The 21395-nt window shown below is 41.4% G+C and overlaps 2 protein-coding genes across 2 annotated transcripts; both read left to right on the top strand.

Annotated features, from left to right (window-relative positions):
* Positions 1-556: 556 nt before the first annotated feature.
* hsd3b1 (hydroxy-delta-5-steroid dehydrogenase, 3 beta- and steroid delta-isomerase 1) lies at positions 557-3900 on the top strand (the record flags this gene model as incomplete). The annotated part of the gene is made up of 3 exons (XM_083922232.1): positions 557-707; positions 1634-1798; positions 3092-3900. The coding sequence occupies 3 exons, from the start codon at positions 557-559 to the stop codon at positions 3898-3900; spliced, it is 1125 nt and encodes a 374-aa protein (XP_083778358.1).
* A 3692-nt stretch (positions 3901-7592) lies between these two features.
* On the top strand, positions 7593-20521 carry pla1a (phospholipase A1 member A; the record flags this gene model as incomplete). The annotated part of the gene is made up of 10 exons (XM_083921087.1): positions 7593-7861; positions 10148-10325; positions 11874-11982; positions 13498-13599; positions 14660-14752; positions 14932-15096; positions 16574-16663; positions 17310-17415; positions 19794-19949; positions 20431-20521. The coding sequence occupies 10 exons, from the start codon at positions 7593-7595 to the stop codon at positions 20519-20521; spliced, it is 1359 nt and encodes a 452-aa protein (XP_083777213.1).
* Positions 20522-21395: the final 874 nt, after the last annotated feature.

The following is a 21395-nucleotide window of genomic DNA, read 5'->3' as shown; positions in this document are numbered from 1 at the left end:
GATCCCTTAGGGTTTGAAACACCAGCAGCGCCAATGTGATCCTGTTGTTTATGCATTATTATAATTTACTTTTGATGCTTTAGGAACATTTTGCTGCCAATCCTGTTTTATCAGAGACATTTAAAGCAGGATTTTTACATGAAATTAAGCATTTTTTGTTCCTTTTACCTGAAACACCCCAGCTAAGTATGTTTCTCTCTGCATCACGTGCTGAGTATGTGATAGAGGGATCTTCTCACTGAAGATAAGGATGACAGCAGCAGTTGTCCTTGGCTCCTCTAACGTCCCAACCCCTCTGTTTTGTCTGGCTCCAAAAAGCTTCACATTCCTCTCTGAAGTAGAGTCCACCCCCTTTCTTTCCCCACACAGCCTTGATGAATTCATTAATTTTTTTATGGTAAAGTTGAGTTTACAAAAAGTGAAAGGGCTGGTCCTGGGAGGGCAGGAGGTGCTGACGTTCTCCCACAGAGAAGACTGAAAACAACCCTTTTCCTCTAGAGTGAAGGACTTTCATCCTCACACTGAGAGAGAGAGAGAGAGAGAGAGCGGACCTGAGATGTCTCTGAGCGGGGACGTGTGTGTGGTGACGGGGGCCGGTGGTTTCCTGGGACGGAGGCTGGTGAAGCTGCTGCTGGAGGAAGAGCAGCTGGCTGAGATCCGACTGCTGGACAAACAAGTGCAGCCGCAGCTGTTACGCAGTCTGGAGGGTAAAAGCTGTTTAATACGATTTTCAGATTAGATTTTTCAGATCAGATATGAAGTAAATTTAAAGTTCGGCTCCATAGTGCGTTAAATATATACATTTTTTTAAAGTATTATGTTATGAGGCTCTAGTGAAACACAACAGTTTGATTTTTGTTTATTTACATGTAAACTTTATTTAATCGGTGAAGCCTCACTGAGATTTAAAACATCCAAATATAACGTTTGTACCTCCATATTTGGATATTTTCTCTCCTTCTGCCAATGCAAAAAGGTTAAAAGGGAAATATTAAATGTTATAATTATTATTATTATTTTAATTTATTTAAATAAGATACAATTGAGTAAAAATGAATGAAACAATAATTAAAGTAACAATAATTAAATGCAACATTAATGCAAAAAAGAAAATATAAATAGAATAGGTTAGAGGACTTTACATCAAATACTCCAAACAATACATCTTATATATAGTCATTTATTTTTTCATAAGTCACGTTTATGATGTTGAACATTTTAGCACTTGGAGAAGAACACAAGATTATTCAACGCCTTAAGTACAGTTACACAAATACACATAATTCAATTAAATTAAAACGCATAATACAAATCATTTAAGTGGTAGGAAAGCACTGTTAGATAAAAAAATAACAGACAGAGGGAAAATGATCTAATTGAGATTTTAATGAATCAGCCTATTTTGTCCTTTAACTCAATATTAATTAATTATCCAACATATTCTCATTTAAATGTTTGTATGATGTCTTGAAACAGGACGTTCTGTTTAATGCTGTGAAACTAAAAGTCTACTTTAAGCCTGTTTTAACGTATTTTTATGGGTTTTATTGCAGACTAATTTACAGAAATTACCGATAAAAAAGGCTTTTATTGTGTTTATTGATGAGTTTCTTGTTGATTTCCTGTGTGTCAGACTGTAGAGGCGACACCAAGTTGAGTGTTTTCGAGGGAGACATCAGAGACGGTGATTTCCTGAGGAAAAGCTGTCGCGGTGCATCGATCGTCTTCCACATCGCGTCCATCATCGACGTTAACGACTCGGTGGAGTACGATGAGATTTACGGGGTCAATGTCAAAGGTGAGGTTGTCGCTGCGGAGGAGGCCGCACAACTCTTTTGTCCGACTTACACCTGCTTTTATTGACACAGCTGCTGTTACACTTCAAATTCAATTTCAAACTTCATTAATTGCTTACTTTGACACTTCAGCTGCTTTCACTGCTCACATTTCAACACTTGAATCGAAGCAAAGCATTTTTCCTGATTGAGTTCAGCGCTGTAAACTCAAAAATCACATGACACAAGACAGTTTTATCTCATCCTCATTCGCTTATCCGGGGTCGGGTCGCGGGGGCTGCAGCTTTTCCTGGGCCACATTAACCAGCTCTAACTGGGGGATCCTGAGGCGTTCCCAGGCCAGTGTGGAGATCTAATCTCTCCACCTGGTCCTGGGTCTTCCCCGAGGCCTCCTCCCAGCTGGACGTGCCTGGAACACCTCCCTAGGGAGGCGCCCAGGGTTCATCCTTACCAGATGATCCTGAACCACCTCAACTGGCTCCTTTCAACGCAAAGGAGCAGCGGCTCTACTCCGAGTTCCTCACGGATGCTGAACTTCTCCCCCTCTCTCTAAGGGAGACTCCAGACCCCCTCCTGAGAAAACCCATTTCGGCCGCTTGTACCCGCGACCTTGTTCTTTTGGTCATGACCCAGCTTTCATGACCACAGGTGAGGGTAGGAACCAAGATTGACCAGTGGTTCGAGAGCTTTGCCTTAATTCGGGTCCGATTCTATATCGATGCCATTATTGATTCCTGATCAATTTTCTGTGTTAGCGTCAAAGCAACTTTTCTATTATCTCTTAGTTTGAACACAGTGCAGAAGAAATGAGAGAATATTTGTACAGCTTTCTTTTTTATTGAGGTTTTCAGGTTTTCGAAGCCGCGCTAATGTTGTTATACCACCGCGCTTTGGTCCGGTTCTTCCTCTCCGCCACGACTCCAGCACTGAGATGCATGAGTTCGACATTGTTGCTTTTGCAGAAAAACGTGTAGCATTGATAAAAGAAAGAGATAAGCTCAGAAGCAGAAGAAAGGCCATCACTCCTCTTGGATTAGATAAATAATGATAAAGACGATGTTTTTGCACTCTTACTTGTTGTTGTTCATAGTGTGTGTCGTTGCCATGTGTGCAGTCAAAATGTTCTCAACAGGTCCATAGGATATCGTACGAAATATGTCCTTCTATTGAATGCGAGGACCTGAAGGGGATTGTTTTATTTACGAAACAAATCCACCCTTACTTGAGAAAAGATAGCAATTTGGATTGAATAGAAATTGAATTGATATGAACTCAAGAGCGTCTTTGCTTTGCAGGAACGCAGCTGCTCCTGGAAGCTTGCATTCAAGAGAATGTCGTGTCCTTCATCTACACCAGCACCATCGAGGTCATGGGACCGAACTCCAAAGGCGAGCCCATAATCGACGGCAGCGAGGACACGGCTTACGAGTGTGCTCTGAAGTTTAACTACAGCAAGACCAAAAAAGAGGCGGAGCAGAGAGCCCTGCAGGCCAACAGCGAGGTGCTCCAGAACGGAGGCCGCCTGGCCACCTGCGCCCTCAGGCCCATGTACATCTACGGGGAGGGCTGCCGCTTCCTGCTGGGCCACATGGGCGACGGGATACGGAACAAGGACGTTTTATATCGTATGTGTCTACCGGAGGCCCGAGTGAATCCGGTGTACGTGGGCAACGTGGCCGTGGCTCACCTCCAAGCAGCCCGCGGCCTCAAAGATCCACAAAAAAGAAACGACATCGGAGGAAAGTTTTACTTCATTTCCGACGACACCCCTCATGTGAGTTACTCCGACATGAACCACCTCGTGATGTCACCTCTGGGCTTCAGCATTCAGGAGAAGCTCATGTACCCGCTCCGCGTCCTCTACGCAGTCTGCTTCATAATGGCGATCCTGTGCGCGATGGTGCGACCTTTCGTACGCCTCGTGCCGCCGCTGAACGGGCAGCTCGTCACCATGTTGAACACGCCGTTCAGCTTCTCCTATCAGAAGGCGAAGAGGGACCTGGGATACGCCCCCAAATACACCTGGGAGGAAGCGCGCAAACGCACGACTGAGTGGCTCGCGTCAGAGCTGCCGAAGGAGAGGGAGAGAATCCGAGCGAAATGAAAATTAAATTGAAGTCAATGAGAACGTTTATGCATTATAGGTTTGTGTCTGCTTGTGTTTTCATGCATGGAAAACACAATTTACTTGCGTTGACGGTAAAAACGTTCACTCTTGTTTCTTTAAAGGCACTAACTGTGGATTTTCTTATGTTTAAGTTGTTAGTCTGATATCACCACGACAGATTCCTGCACACGTGCGGGTTAATTGAAGATAAGCTGCACTTCACTATTTGTTTCTTCAGTACTTTTGTCTTTTCTGATAATTGCCTTGTGATGATTTAGAGCAGTGAGCTTTAACTTAACCCCGTGAGGAAGAGCGAGGTCGGACTCCCAACACGCTAAAAGCTTCAAAACAAATGTTTAGACCTTCTATCTCTGACTGATGTCAGTGTCTCCTGTTGTTCCTTTAATGTATGCCAATATGTTGCGTATACTATTAAAGTTAATGGGAGAAAAATGTTTTCTGTTTGCTCATTTAACTTTAAAAGAAAACTAGCATCCTTATTCTAAGACGTTTGAAACAGACTTCCTGCAGCTTGTGGAGAGTTAAAGTTACGACTCGTATTTTTCTTCTGAGCTCTTAATTCAGATCTAAATCACTGTGATTAACAAAAATGATCCAACTGACCCCTTTTCCCATGATGGGATTACATGCTTTGTTGTGTAATTACTGCCTAAAACAACAGTGGTGGAGCTGCAGCAGGGGTTGGTTCGGTGGGGAATTTCTTCTGAATGTTTTCTCAGGGGAAATTTAAAGATTTTCGGCTTCATCCGTTTCGTTTCCCCTCCAGCAAAAGTTGTGTTGCTGGGGGAAATATCACCATCTAGAGAGGCCGTCCTCGTGCATTTTACGTACAGAAAACAACAAATTGTGTGTGTATTTCACATATTTGTTACTAAAGAAAGCAATGCACTGTAATCCGTGTGTGTTCCACGTATTAAAAGCATGGGGCGTATAAAAAACCTCTGATCCTGGTCCCACGATGCAGCAGAGTTCATTTCCTGTTGCCGTTCATGTCCGTTCATGTTCGGATGTACAAAACCAGTAGTTTTAGTCGCGGTTTCCTTTTATTCAGCATTTTGTAAAATATCCTAAGAACCGATCGATGAGAGCAGGTCGATCTAGGACAGATTTTCAGGCAAATGTCTTGAAAAATAGCACATAGCTGCCGTTAATTGGGGGGAATCTGTGGAAACATGTCCCTGGACCCGGGTTTGGGCTGAGTCCTGAATGTTTACGTCTTCATATATCCAGAGAATCTATGTGATAATATAATATCACCTCATATGTAACATTTATCAGTCTGGATGAAAGTGCTGGAATTGCCCTGAGGGGTTATCAGCATATTTACAAAGAGCATTTAAAGTGGAACAATCAATATGCTAATGATTGATCCCCTTCATTTCCCCCCTCACACACACACACACACACACACACACACACACACACACACACACAGTCAGGCCAGAGTCCAGCATTTCGAACAAACAGCCATTGAACAGCAGTGAGGTCACGGCTTTGCTGCCTTTCAAACTACAAACCAAATGTGATGACTGGGTAAAAGGAGGTTCCTGTTTGAAGTGCAGCTGCATAAGAAAAGAAACTCGTTGGCACTGTGTCGCTTTGTGACAGCTGTTTTTCCAGTTGAATCCTGAGTCGCTCCAGAGTTGCAACACACCGCGCGGAGCCGGGATTTTCTCCATCCACCAATCTGGGGCTGAAGAGAGCAGCTGAGCAGCGTTAAGCACCAACTAAAGCTGCAGGCTGCTGCTCCTCGTCCATTCACCTCTTTGCTGCTGCAGAAAATGAGCTGGGAATACAAACTGAACCTCCTCTGTGTCCTCACACTCTGCATCACAACACTGGTGGAGGGTAAGTAAAGATGCTCGTGGTGGTTTTTCTTCCTCTGCATCAGTTCTTCTTTTAAAATTGCTCATGCATTAATTCAAAGAAAGGGAGTGAGCTTAAACGTTAATCTCTGTGAGTGTTTACTGTGATGCAGCATTATGAATTAATTCACTATGAAGAATAATAAATTGGGAAAAGAGATGATTTTTAACTGCACAAAGGGCTGACTTGTAGTTTCAGCTATACATCTCAATTTCAATTTTCTATTTTTCAATTTTATTTATGGTGCAAAATCATAACAAACGTTATTTTACATATAGATTATTATCTAGACCACACTCCATGACTTATTTATGATTTACAAAAACCCCAAAATGCATTAATGTGTAATCCATTTTGTGTTTATTTGTATCTTCTATCCTGGAATCAGTAGTTTGGTATCAGGATGATGATATGCATCATGATATAGCATCGTTTTCTGGTAATTCAATAAATAAATTGTCTTTTATAAGAACTATGTAAATGTAAATTCAGTGGCAGGAGTTGTGTAAATGAGTGCACTGACATAGTGTTTTGTACTGAATAAATAAAGGTGAAATTTAAAGAAATAACCACATAAATAAGGTGTGAAATCATGGGTTATGTCATCCATTTGACTTTAATCACATTAAACTGTGTGTTAATGTAAAGTTTGAAGGGATATTCTCAGGTATCTCAGACAGAAGTTTGAGTTAGTGTGTTTGTTATTGTCAATCCAGACAAAGTAATCTCAATATGATTATTTTAAATATAATATAATGAAAGAACATAAATTATCATATTGAATTATCGCCCAGCCTTATAGCATCATATGTGTCATGGTTTAAACTGGCAGGTGGACCCAAGAGCATGCACGAGACAAGAACTAACAAGGAAACTGTTCATTTTCCCCCTAAAACACAAGAAATCTAAACTAAACGCACTGGGAAATAATTTAGGTTAAAAAAAGACTTCAACACAGGAAAAACAACAACAAACTGCCGAGGAACGAAATGGGAAAAACTACACTGTAAAAAAGATCAGTTTAAAAAAAACGGTAATACGACTGGCAGCAAAGTTTCCACACGGATATCGTAAATAAATAAATAATAGACATGAATAACCGTATCACAGAGTTACATGCTATAAACTGTAAAAGACAGAGCACATTTTAAAGTCCAAATCAGTTAAATTACATTAAATATACCGTAATTTCATGTGGTTATTTACTGTATTTTCCCGGTATCCGTCTTGAAACTTTGCTGCCAGTCGTTTTACCGTGTTTTTACAGTTCATGTTTTTACAGAGTGTGCATATAAAGTGATATATATATATATATATATATATATATAGTTTATAGTGAACAAACACAGCTGGAGTGGACAGGGAACAGGAATACAGAGGGACCGACGAAAGAAGATACAAAACAACATGAATACAGGAAAACAATGCAAACAGATTCAAACTAAACAGGCTCAAAGGCACAAAAAACACAAAGATGGGATGTAAAACGAGACATGACACAAGAGAAGAGTGATTTTCACAATAAAACAGGAAACAAACTCAACCAAAAACCAAAGAACATGAGAATATAAAAACGCTGAAATCAGGATTTCTACCCTAAAATTGCATAAAACAATGATAAACGGAGAATAAGTGTGACATATTTCATTTGACATGCATATTTAACTGTGCTGTTGTACTTTATTGGAGATGGGATGAAGGTATTGCAGATTATATAACATTTACCTGTCGTCATCTGGTGTCAAATACAAAATACGTCACGTTTATGGTCTGAATTCGACACGTGGGCTGCAACAAGATGCATGAGGCCGAGAGTCGTCACGTTACGTGCTTGTCATCGAGCTGCAGGTGTCGAGGAGACGCAGAGGGACGATGAGTGCGCTGACCTCAACAACACCACCTGGCAGGAGTACCGGCAGAGAGTCGAGCTCCAGGTTCAGTACCTGCTGCTGACCAGGAGAAACGCTGACTGCGCACAAACGTTCAACCACGAGACTCTGAGTGAAACGCAGCAGCGGCCGTCCTACTTCAACGTCTCCCGCCCGACCAAGGTCATCGTCCACGGGTACAGGTGAGGAGAAGACCCTTAAATACACCTCTTTTTCTCATTAAGTTTACATTTCTCTCGACAGATTCCCATATCTGTGATTTCGTTCATGCTCTTCTTATCGCTTTGATCAATGACGTCATGAATCTCTACGCACCAAAGGGATTTAGTGACGTTTGCACAAGAATCTGATGACATTTGAGGGTTTGATTGGTCCGATAACATCCGCAAAGTCCACGTGAAGCAGGTTAGCCGAGACTTTTTCAGTCTTAAATTAAAACACAAAAAATACCAAAGTGTTTTTGCCCCAAACTTTAAATTTGCTGCTTTTTTAAACATAAAAATTGAATGTTATTGTGTTATTGTGGTAACCCGAGGGCAATCATGCACGCACACTTTCAATGTAGTTCTGTGTACTTTACTGAACTTCGGTGTAGCCGGCCATGCCATGTGTACAAGTGGGGAGCAACCACAATAACAGTCCCACAGGGTGCAAAAACCCCACACAAAGGTTCCGGGGTGCAAACCTCTAATAAAGTACTAACACACCGTTAAGACTATAACAGTTATAAATGGTAAATGGTTGAAAGGAGCCAGTTGAGGTGGTTCAGGATCATCTAGTAAGGATGCCCCCTGGGCACCTCCCTAGGTTGGTGTTCCAGGCACGTCCAGCTGGGAGGAGGCCTCGGGGAAGACCCAGGACCAGGTGGAGAGATTAGATCTCCACACTGGCCTGGGAACGCCTCAGGATCCCCCAGTTAGAGCTGGTTAATGTGGCCCGGGAAAGGGAAGTTTGGGGTCCCCTGCTAAAGCTGCTGCCCCCGCGACCTGACCCTGGATAAGAGGCTGAAGATGAGATGAGATGGTAAATGGTAAATGGACTTGTACTTATATAGCGCATTTCTAGTCTTCTGACTACCCAAGGCGCTTTCACAGTGTTTGTCACATTCACACAGACATTCACACTGATGGCAGTGGACATCTACAGACCATCTAATCTAATCATTCACACCACATTCACACACTCATGCGCAGCACGGGGAGCAATTCGGGGTTCAGTGTCTTGCCCAAGGACACTTTGACATGCGGACCGGGGGAGGTGGGGATCGACCGACCAATCTCTCAAATGGAGGACGACCCACTTTTCCACTGAGCCACAATCGCCCTAGTTATAGAGAAAACCAAGTATACAGAGCCCTTTAAAACCCTTCAAAACCCACGACTTGAACCTAAACTGGGACGTGAGTCATGTTTGGGAAAGTCCCCACAAAGTGAAAGCACTGTTTGTCTAATTACAGAGATTACATCCAAAAGAAAAAAGGAACATTTTAGGCTAAACTTCAGGCGATCTTGAGCCAAACCGATGACGTACAGACGTAAAAGAAAAAGGGTCATCACGTCATTTACAGAGGTGACACTACACAAATCCAAAAATATGAATAAACAATGATGTGAAAAAGTGAACAGGTGCATACAAAAGCAAAGAGATTTAAAAATGTGTAAAGGTGATTAAACATGAACATAAACCCCTGAACCATAAACAGACAGAATGAGAACAACAATGTGTTTTTTCAGGCTTTTCTCATTCACTTATTAACTAAGAAAAGTAATGTGCAGTAATTTATGTGTATTGCACGTGTTTATTTTGTGGGTATTTCAAGTCTTAAAAGCAAGCGACGTAGTTTAAGACTGCTGATCTCACGGGGGCCGCCTATTTTTAATCCTCACTAAGTCGTTTTGATGCCTATTCGTCAGCTTTTGTTGCCTAAACTTAACCGGTCATGAACTGGTACATTTGTCGCCCAAACATAACCGACAACAAACTTAAAAGTCCCAGCAACCATCCTGTGTGTGTGTGTGTGTGTGTGTGTGTGTGTGTGTGTGTGTGTGTGTGTGTGTGTGTGTGTGTGTGTGTGTGTGTGTGTATAATGGGAGAGAGAGAATGCAGAATCGGAGCACAGACTATTTTCTGCTCTGCGTTCTTCTTCATCACTGGATAAAAGCGTCTACTCTTCTTCGTTGTGGTGTCTGTAGCCTATGACCACACGTCACATCCTGCTACATCCAGTCAGCAACCGTGTAAATCTCAGGGGACCAAAAAGGGCGGTGCTCTCCGACAGGGCCATTTTCTACTCGGTCAAACGGCCTCTTGAGCGACTCACATGCAAATTAGGGGCGTTTTTGGGGAGATTGACCCGCCTCATTCAGGGTAGTCGCCCATGGTGGAAACTCACCTAATGCCTGTTTCCTGCATCCTCCCACCTCGCTCCCTCCCTTCATCCCTGACCCGAACCCCCTTCGCCCCTGCAGGGCCCTGGGCAGGAAGCCGACCTGGGTGAAGCAGCTGGCCAAGGCGCTGCTCAGGGCGGAGGATGTGAACGTGCTGGTGGTGGACTGGATCTACGGCGCCTCCTTCGCCTACAACCTGGTGGTGGAGAATTACAGAGAGGTGGCTTTACAGATCTCCGTCCTCATCAACCAGCTGCAGGTGAGAGAAACACCTTTGGGGTGATTTAAGGTGAAACACTACAGGTAAAAAAAAGTTACTGATATATGATTTCACCATGAAACAGCCCCAGTTAATTACTAACATTAAGACACATTTTTTGCATTACAAATGTTTTAAATGTAATGTTTAAATGTGCAAATGAAACATCCAGAACAGAAATCTGTATATTGGGAAAATCCAGGTTCAAAATTCATTTTTTCATTTTGTTGACATTAAATTTTAAGGTTTTTACAGATTTCTCTTTTTATCACCGGCAAAGACACTGGCAACAGCCTCAAAAAACGTATTTTCGTCATGTTTTTAGGTACAAATTGTAGTAAAAATCAGGCTTTGAACGACACATGAACAAACCCGCCTCTGTAAAAACCTTCAGAATAAAAACAGCAATGGAGCTGGGAAGTGTAATGAATGTAAAAGCAGCTGAAGTGGAGATTTCTGGCTCAAAGTGAGAAAAATATTGGGAGAACTTCCTTTTAAAGATCCATTTTTGTCTTGGAAATTTAGACATCCCTAGGCCCGGGAAAGGGAAGTTTGGGGTCCCCTGCTAAAGCTGCAGCCCCCGCGACCTGACCCCAGATAAGCGGTTGAAGATGAGATGAGATGAATTTAGACATTTTGAGACGCTCAAATGTAACTTATAGATACAGTATCAACGTCAAACTTCCCCAGTCGATTACGGACATTAAGACAATTATTCTATGTGTTACAAGTTTCTTGAAATATCATGTTTACATTTGCAAATGAGGCGTAATCTAATGCTAACTGAAGAAGAATTACAATTTTTTCACTCTTATTATTATACATGTTACACACACAGGCCCAAAATACACACATGCACAGACAGGACCTATACATGCAATTAATGAGAGATGTTAGAGCGAGGGGGCTGCCAGTGACCAGTGCCCCGAGCAGTTGGGGGTTCGGTGCCTTGCTCAACAGCACCTCGGCACTGCCCAGGAGGTGAACTGGCACCTCTCCAGCCACCAGTCCACGCTCCATACATGGTCCACACAGGGACTTGAACCAGCAACCCTACGGTTCCCAGCCAAGTCACCTATGGACTGAGCTACTGCCGCCCAACCTGTTGGTGCATTTAGGAGAAATCTACGGTTTTCTGTTCTTTCCATTAATCTGACAGAAAACATGATAAAGAAGCAAAAATAGTCAGAAATTCAGGAGGATCAGGATTTGTTGTGAACAAAAACACAGGTTCAATATTTAAACCCCTGATTTCACTGATGGTTGTGTAGAAATAAAGCTTTGAGAGCTGAAATAAAAGTTGTATTTCTAAGGTGCATTTCCACAAAGAGCTTTCCGTTTCTATGATAAAATAATAAAAATATGGAAACCTAGATAAGGTATCATATAAATTCAATTCAATTCAACTTTATTTATAGTGCCAAATCATAATAAAAGTTATCTCAGGACACTTTACAGAGTAGGTAAAGACCACACTCTATGACGGCATCCATGGAAATACAGAAACAGTTTCAGGTAATAATGAAAAACCACTGTCTCGTCCGACAGGAAGATGGATGCAGACTAGAGTCCTTCCACTTCATCGGGGTCAGTCTCGGCGCGCACGTCGCTGGTTTCGTGGGGACTCTGTTCGAGGGGAAGATAGGACGAATAACAGGCGAGTATGAACCTCCTTCATGTGCATAAATAACATAAACGCTCTCTGAAGGAGTCGAACACTTCACTCTTATCTCATGCAGACTTTTCTCCTGCTTGTAAAATGTGTTCGAGGTCCTAAGTCGTGGGCAAAGTCATGCTACAGAACCAAACCATGCGGGGCAGAACTTCCCCAACGCTGTTGCTAAATGGAAAAATAAAAGGTGCAGCTGCAGGACAACAGGCCAGACAATGAGGTTCCTCACAGAGCCTCTCTCGGTGTGACCTTGGAGGACTAGCCGGGCTCTTCAAAAGGACAACGGCACTTTGATGAGAGCCTCTCTGGAGCTGTGTGTTGTCCTGAGAAAACACAATACGCCTCTGTTCGCTTGTTTATGTCGGGTCTTTTTCGTCTGAGCAGGGAGGCTGCTGCTGCGAGAAGGAATGAAAGCACAGGACAGGAGGAGACACAGGCTGGACCCTGGTGTTTTAATAGAAACGGTTGCAAGTCGCTAGTAGAGGATAGAGTTCAGACATTTTGAAGTGTGGTTGTATCAGTGTGTTACCTACAGCAGATGGCGGTCGGCACACCGCCAGTTTGAAGAAGCGTAAAGGAGGACGGACACAGGAGCTGTGGATGGAGGCAGCAGCAAGACGTGCAGCCACCTAAAACAATCAATATCAGTTTAAGTGTGCGTATATTTAGGATATTTTCACCGCTTTACCTTGTTGTCAGAGGGCGGCACGGCAGTGTGCTGGTTAGCACTTTAGCCTCACAGCAAGAGGGTTCCTGGTTCGACTTCTGTGGGGAGTTTGCATGTTGTCCGCGTGGGTGTTCTCTGGCTTCCTCCCACAGTCCAAACACATGCATTATTAATGACTATAAATTGTCCGTAGGTGTCAATGTGAGTGTGAATGGTTGTCTGTCTCTGTTTGTCTCTATGGCTCTCTTCAAAGCCACCAGACTCCTTTGAAAAAAAACATTAATTTACTAACCGATCAAACCAGCAGTCGGACCAGTATCCCCCGTGTACTGTGAGGTAAAATTAATATTTTGTCTATTTTGGGGTCTGGTGGCTTTGAAGAGACTTAAAGTGTCTTCCAGCGCAAAATCCATCCCTTTATCGGCACTCACATACATCAAATAAGCCGTCAAGACAGTTTTTTTCATGTATGAACTATTAACGGAGAAATCCACGAGAGTCTCTAACAGCTGTACGGTGAAGGCATTCAAAGGTCTTTTTTAACCACTAATGCTGCTCAAAATAACAGCAAACCTCTGCAGCAGCATGAGAAGAGTCCCTACACAGAAAACAAAGCACCAACAACGTAGTTAGTGAAGCCAGAGTTTATTAAAGGAGTGTTTTAAAGACTTACCTACTGGCCCCTGTACCAGCTCCTCTCATAGTAAAGTCCATTCAAGTGGATTACCAAAGTCTGGATTGAAGGAGCCCATTGGTGAAAAAATGCTCCGACACGTGAAGATGTTGACGTTTTACCTTTCAAACCCAGTTTTCCTCGTCTCCTTGTGGTCCAGGTCTCGACCCCGCTGGACCCATGTTCAAAGGAGCCGACACCTACGACCGGCTGGACCCCTCCGACGCTCAGTTTGTTGACGCCATCCACACAGACTCTGACTGTGAGACAATTTAAAAACAATAAAACCATAAAACTATTTGTTTCCATTTACACCAAAATACCAGAGGCTGCAGGTGAAATAATGTCTTTTGTTTCAAATTAAAATTCAAAACACTTTTTATACAACATTAGAAAATGTAAAATAGAAAAAACTAGGTAAAAAGAAAAGCAAGGTTAAGTTGTAAACACTGTGAAACCGTATAAAGACGTAAAGCAACAAACACACAGACATTATAATATTAAAAATTAGTGAGAAATATTAATGCAAAAGAATAACAAATAAACTCTACATGTTACTGTAATACTGAAAATTAGTGATATTAGTAATGCAATATATCAAAAAACTAATCAACTGTACATATTATAAAAATATTGAAAATAAACGAAAATATGAATGTAAAATTAAATCAACAGTAAATATTATGATAATATTAGAACATTTATCAGAATATAAATGCAAAAAATAACAAATTAACTAAACATATAATGATAATACTGAAAATTAATGAAAATATTAATGCAATAAAACAAATAAATAATTAACTGCACATATTATAATATTTAAATGAATTAGAGTATTAATGCAAAAATAAATAACAGATAAACTGCAGATATTATGATAACTATCTAATGATAAATATCATGAAAACTTATTAATATATGAATGTAAAATGAAATAAACTATAAATAATATGATAATATTAGAACATTTATGAGAATGTTAATGCAAAAAAATAACAAATTAACTAAACATATAATGATAATATTGAAAATCAATGAGAATATGAATGCAATAAAACAAAAACAAAACTAACTGTTAACATTCTGATAATATTGAGAATAAAATGCATTATAAAAATGCAGAGCTGTAAAAATAATTAGATTCATTAATAATAATAATACAATAGAAGCTTTTGAAAGTGTATTTGCCTTGAAAAGTCCTTGAATTTGATGTTTTAGGAAGTGTGTGAACTCTGTTTAACAGTAAAAGGTAATCACATTAATAATAATAAATAGATAAATAAATAATAATAATAAAAAAATGTTTTCTTCTGCTTCAGATTTTGGGATTTCCATCCCTGTGGGTCACGTGGACTTCTTTCTGAACGGAGGGAAAGACCAGACAGGATGTGCTCGCTCCAGGTTCGCTTCAAGTAAGTTCAGCTCTCACCACAACCAACCCAATAATAATAATAAATATAATAATTAATAATAATAACAGCTTCATTTCTATAGCACCTTTTAAAAACAACATCTACCAAGTTGTGTGCATGAACTAAAGTAGCTGCATAGAGTCTCTGTGTGTTGTGTCAGATCTGGTCTCTTGTCCCAGTGTATGGTTATGTGATATGTGACCACATGAGGGCGCTGCACGTCTACATGAGCGCGCTGGAAGGCTCGTGCCCGTTGATGGGGATCCCATGCTTCAGCTATGAGGGCTTCATGAAGGGCCAGTGTCTGGACTGTGACGTCTTCAAGGGGACGTGTCCAACTATAGGTGAGAAAACACCACTTTAGTGAATTACTCCTAACGTAAAATCCTCTTTTTCTGCAGAATAATCAACATTTATTTTTTATTTTTCCCTAAAACATGATGCATGGGATTAAGTTGTTCATGTTATCTATATTTAAGCAATATGAATATAACATATAGAGACATATTTATATAAATAGACATATTTATGTGACAGAAATGAACGAGTACAACTGTTTTTAATAGCCAGAGGTGGAATTTAACCACCGTGCGTTCGTTTACTCAAGAACTCAAGTACAAACTCAAGGTACTTGTACTTTACTTGACTGTTTCCGTGTCATGCATATGCATCTTCACTCCTATTCAGAGGTAAATATTGTATTTTTAATATTTGTCATACAGCTTTAGTTGCTTTTCAGAGGATAGTTTTTAATTCCCTTCCTGTCGAGTGAAAACAACACTTATCTTAAGATAAATAAAGTCTTTTAAAAGCCTTTTGGATCAAAAAGCTGGACACATATGATGATTTTATAGAATATAATGCTGTAAATTAGACTACCCAACAGCCGATACAAGAGTTAAAATGAGCACGACCTTGAACATCAGCAGGAAACTGCAACATAAACATTAATGCAGCAGGAAAATTAATCCAGAAACAGAAAAACGTGTGCATTTTAATGAACAACGAGTCCCTAAATTTGCTAAACTTGCTGATAATAGTGACATACTTTTATTTAAAGGGACAGTTCTGGGTGTGAGGTGCTCATCTATAGTTTTTTAGACGCTTAAAAAAGCAATATAGCTTCATATATTTCATTATCAGACGGCTCTTTTTAAGTTTACGAGGGGGGAATCAAAGTCGTCATCTATGCTCTCGTCAAAGCCACCAGACACCAGTGAGTTAGTTTGCGTTAATGTGACGACTTTGGCGTTTTTAAGGGTTAAATCCGGTTCACCAAACCAACACAATAACAAACCCACTGGTCGAGGCAGCGTTAGACCAGCAACTCCTGCGTTCTGTGAGGTAAAATGATTGTTTTTGTGACTGGAGTCTGGTGGCTTTGATGAGAACACGTAAACGTTAAACAGTGCTGTCTGACAGCCGTGACAGTCGCAGTAATAGATGTTTCCATCAGGGGCGGGAGGGTCAGACGGGCAGGGTAACATCTAACCATTAATATATATATATATATATATATATATGAACTGGGCAGTTTGTTTAGTGCCTGTTAAGTCTCAATGTCACCAGTAGATTTCACGTCAGGCTGCACTCGTCACACGGCCACTTCTTATCATTTCAACCCCCTAATACGGCGACACGCGCTGATACAGAGATACAGATTATATGTGTGACGTATGAACGGAAGCCTACAGTATGACCCACAGTCACTTTGTGTGTGTGTGTGTGTGTGTGTGTGTGTGTGTGTGTGTGTGTGTGTGTGTGTGTGTGTGTGTGTGTGTGTGTGTGTGTGTGTGTGTGTGTGTGTGTGTGTGTTTTCAGGTTTATCACAAAACAGCGGGATCGCCGTATCTCCACTCCCCGAGGAGCAGAAGCTGTTCCTCCTCACTTCTTCTTCCCCACCTTTTTGTTGTGAGTGTGCAACTATACTTGAACTTAAGGGCGCACTCACACTGTGCCTCCGTCCCGTGCCCTGTGCTTTAGGGTCCTTGTCCTCCAGGCCCGTTTGTACTCACACTACCTGGGCCTCGGCGAATGCTTCTTGCTGCCTATACGTCATCACGCTGTAACAAGCCACACGCATTGATTGACGTCATTGCGATGCGTCGCTTTGTTTACAAAAGTGCACGGTCTTTTGGCCAGATAATGTAAAGCAGCGCAGAAAAGATGGTAACGTTTTTGGCTTTGTGTTTTTTTCTGGACTCATTGTGATGCGGCACGACCCCGTTTAATCGACGTTGCATGGTTCTCGTGCTCGTACACGTGCGCGTATGCTCGTACATGTGCAAACGTCCTTTACAAAAGCCCACCTCTCCCAAACGGGCCGTGGCAGTTGCTCTCAAACTGGTCAAACGAACTAGACTTTAGCCGTGAAACGTGCTGGGGCACAGTACGGATGGACAGTGTGAGTGCGCCCTAAATCTGCACTTTTATTGTGGAAATGTTCAAATACACAGATTTTTGCATTCTCTAACATGTCGGTTTTTAGCCAGAAGAGGTTTAAAGGTCACTGTTGTCCTACTTTGATCAAACATGACTGTCCCCCGCTCTCTCTCAGCTCATCACATCCTGCTGCAGATGGAGGTTTCTCCTCTGGACAAAAGCGCAGAGGTGGAGGTGACGCTGACGACCGAGAACCTGGGCACAGAGCGGCGGTTCAGGCTGTAGGTATACACACCTGCAACATCACAGTTCTATTAAATTTTCCAGAAGTGAACCCCAGGTCAGGATGTTTAACAGCCAAAGGTCTCACTGACACAGTTTTTGTACCAGAGTGCACAACACAAAGCAACTACAGATGATCCAATACCATTTTTTTTTTTACTTTCTGACCTGAACTTCACCCGATCCGGAGTGTGAATCAGATACCAGTGCATTAAAATTATATATATATATATATATACATGTATCCAAATCCAGAAACACTCACAGATGAAATGTGCAAATGAACAAATGTCTGGTTAAGGTTTTGCTTTGCCCACAGTCCTTTCTTATAAAACCAAACCCTCACATTAAAGTGTAAGTAGAGCAGCATTGAGTGTGACAGCTGGTCCGGTTGACAGACTCCTGTGCAGCAGCGGCCTCATCCCAGAGCTGTAATTTCTTTTTCTTTCCTTTTTCCCCCAGAAAAGCTGAGCGGGCAGCGTCTATATTTAGAGGAGATGTATGTTCGACTGTAAAGCAGCTTGAACAGGTGCAGAACTATAGAGGCAGATATGAGCAGGAGTATTTTAGTGGCTTACATTGTATGGATACTTACATTCTTGCAATATTTCTCTCCAATATTAGGAGTATTTATGTCATATCATATATTACGCTTTATTGAACTATATATTATGCCAGTAATAGACTGTTTTTGTATTGTTTTTGAGCCATTTCGCCCAATTTATGCCTTCTCTTTGACATTGCATGCAATAAGAGCATCTGTATAATACATTATATTATCAAGGCAAGTGTCCTGCACTTTATCCTGATTGCAATTAGAAGATATATTATATAAAGCCTTAATAAAAACCGTCCAGAACACTGACAAAAAAATAGGATTTTAGCCCGCCAACAACACTTCACCATCTCATCTTCAGCCTCTTATCTGGGGTCGGGTCGCGGGGGCAGCAGCTTTAGCAGGGGACCCCAAACTTCCCTTTCCCGGGCCACATTAACCAGCTCTAACTGGGGGATCCCGAGGCGTTCCCAGGTCAGTGTGGCGATCTAATCTCTCCACCTGGTCCTGGGTCTTCCCCGAGGCCTCCTCCCAGCTGGACGTGCCTGGAACACCTCCCTAGGGAGGCGCCCAGGGTTCATCCTTACCAGATGATCCTGAACCACCTCAACTGGCTCCTTTCAACGCAAAGGAGCAGCGGCTCTACTCCGAGTTCCTCACGGATGCTGAACTTCTCCCCCTCTCTCTAAGGGAGACTCCAGCATCATATATATTTTTCATACACAACATTCATAATATGTTAGTTAAGATACACATTGTAGTCGTGACCCTGATAATTCACAGGTCACATGATCAACAGAAGTAGCATCACCTGAGTCTCCTGAAGACCAAAACTCAGGTCTCTTACTCTGCTTTACACATTTTTGGTCTCATTATAGGTACAACTAAGGTGATCAATATCAACTTTCTGTCCTGTTACCTGAAATATTTCTTAGATGTTATGTTTTTTCTTTCTTTAAGATAGTTTTGGTAAGGTTCTGATGCGGATAGTATTGATGCCGTGTGGCTGAGTTTCATGTATTGGAGCCAATTCTGTGCTTAAAACTCAGTCCTGTTAAATAAATGGAGTATTTGTCATTAAGTAACTAATGCACATAATACATATTATGGCCTGGAATTGACCATTGCACATTTTAAATATACACAAATGTTTTTAAATTCAGGGCTGAAAGAAATAAAAACTGTTTAATTTTGCAACAGATTGAACAGATTCCCTTTTATATTCAATAATCTGTTATAATTTCTTCTTCTTTTAACATGGCTTTGCTGCGTTCTTGATTCTGATTGGTCAGTTACTACTGTCTGAGATTATTTATGAATAACAGGCCGCTGCTACGGGCGCATTCCTGATCATAAAGCAGGAACCCTGTATATATTATATTATACTGTACATACCGTAGACTCTGCTGCTATTTACCACACCACTGTCACGTTACCTTTGTCCCCATAAACTCTCGTAGGGTGTTTTTAATTCTGTGCTTATGTTAGTTTCATAAACCTCCTATTATTTATTTATTTTGCTTCTATTTATCTGTAAAATTGCTGTACGAAGAAAACAAAGTTGCGGAGTTAATTCTCCACCGTATTGATTCAAAAAGAGTTGGAGCTCAACTCTGTTGGAGTTTTATTAAAAGCCATAAACACAGAAGGAAATAACTGTCTTCTGTGATGAATGTTGATTATCTGAATGTGCGTCTGGTCCTGTGTGGTTATGACAACATTATTTACGTCTGTGTGTGTGTGTGTGTGTGTGTGTGTGTGTGTGTGTGTGTGTCTGTGTGTGTGTGTGTGTGTGTGTGTGTGTGTGTGTGTGTGTTGCAGACAGACAGATACGACGGTGTACAGGACGGTGCTGTCTCACCCCGTCGCTCTGTGTGAGATCAACACCATCAAACTGAAGAACACTGGATCTCGCTTCTACAGACAAGGAGACATCCACGTCAAGTCTGTCTGCCTCTCCCAGTTCCCCTCTCTCAGGTGTGGTACTTAAACCATGACGTACACACACACACACACACACACACACAGACACGCACACAGACACACACACACACACACACACACACACACACACACACACACACACACACACACACAGACACACACAAACACACAGACAGACACACACATATATATGTATACTGAGTTCTGTTCCCACTCCCACATCTCATCATGGTAGATTATAATCTTCTGTAAAGTTCACGTTGCTTTGTTGCTGCTTTTCTGTTTTTCATTGCTTATTTTCTCCCATTTAAAAAAAAATAACATTGCACAAACAAGACCACACCGTTGTACGATATTTGGAATAGCCGGAGAATTTAAGAAGGTGAGGTGAGGGTCTCAATGTTTTAACCGGTGCTCACTCACGGCTACGGAGTGTGCAAGCACGGCTACAGTCGCTAATAACAAGTGTGAAAGTCTCACAGAGGTTTAACGTTTAATGGTGTTTCTGTTTCAGGCGAGAGGAGCCGCTGTGCATCAACAACTTCCACGTCAGACGAGGCGCCCCGTGGTCACATGACTTTGTGCAGGTGTGTGGCTTCTTCTAAAGAAAGGACATCTACTCCAAAGGACACTGAGAAAAAGTCACCAAACATGAAGTCATTCCACATTTTCACCACTTCGGTTAATGATCAGAGAGCCAAAGAAGTGTATTTAGGAGTTAGACTATCACTGTACTACTAACTGACAACATGCAGTAATGTTGAATTATTTATTTGGCTGATCTGCTGATCCTCTAGCTTCATGACTGGATCTAGAGGACATTTTTCTTTCTTATTGGGTCGTGTGTTAGTCAGGTTTGTCTCTGTGCAGACAAGTGTTGAAATATAATCAGGTGTAGGACGTTCGATGTTTCTTATGTATTTTCTGACTCGTACTTTAAAGGTGCTGAGTTCAGTTTGTCTTTTAAATCCAAGCAATAAACTGGGAAATGAGATCGGAGGTTAAATGGTAGGTTGTGTGTATACCACTTAGTTATGAGTTCCTATTATTTATTGTGTACTTTGTCTAGCTGCGCTCTTTTTCCTAATCCTAACCATCACTTTTTGTTGCCTTCACCTAAATTACACATTTTGCTTCTGAAACAAAAATGTAACGTAACGTAGCGCAACATAATGAAATGTAACTAAAAGAAACTTAATGTTACAAAATGTAACAAAAATGTAACGAAACTTAAGAATGTAATGAAAATGTAACGTAACGAAACGCAACATAACAAAACATAATGAAACATAATGAAACGTAACAAAAAGTAACAAAGCGCAACGCACAAAACGTTACGAAATGTAATGAAACATAACTTAACGAAACATGACGTAAGAAACGTGTAACTTAACGAAGCGCAACATAAGGAAGCGTAACATAGTGAAACATAACGAAACATAATGAAACGTAACGAAAGTAACAAAGCGAAACGCACAA

This window comes from Echiichthys vipera (assembly GCF_963691815.1).
Source record: "Echiichthys vipera genome assembly, chromosome: 10".
Classification (NCBI taxonomy): Eukaryota; Metazoa; Chordata; class Actinopteri; order Perciformes; family Trachinidae; genus Echiichthys; species Echiichthys vipera.
The sequence above is the reverse complement of the archived record's forward strand: the minus strand, read 5'-3'. Positions and strand labels throughout refer to the sequence as shown.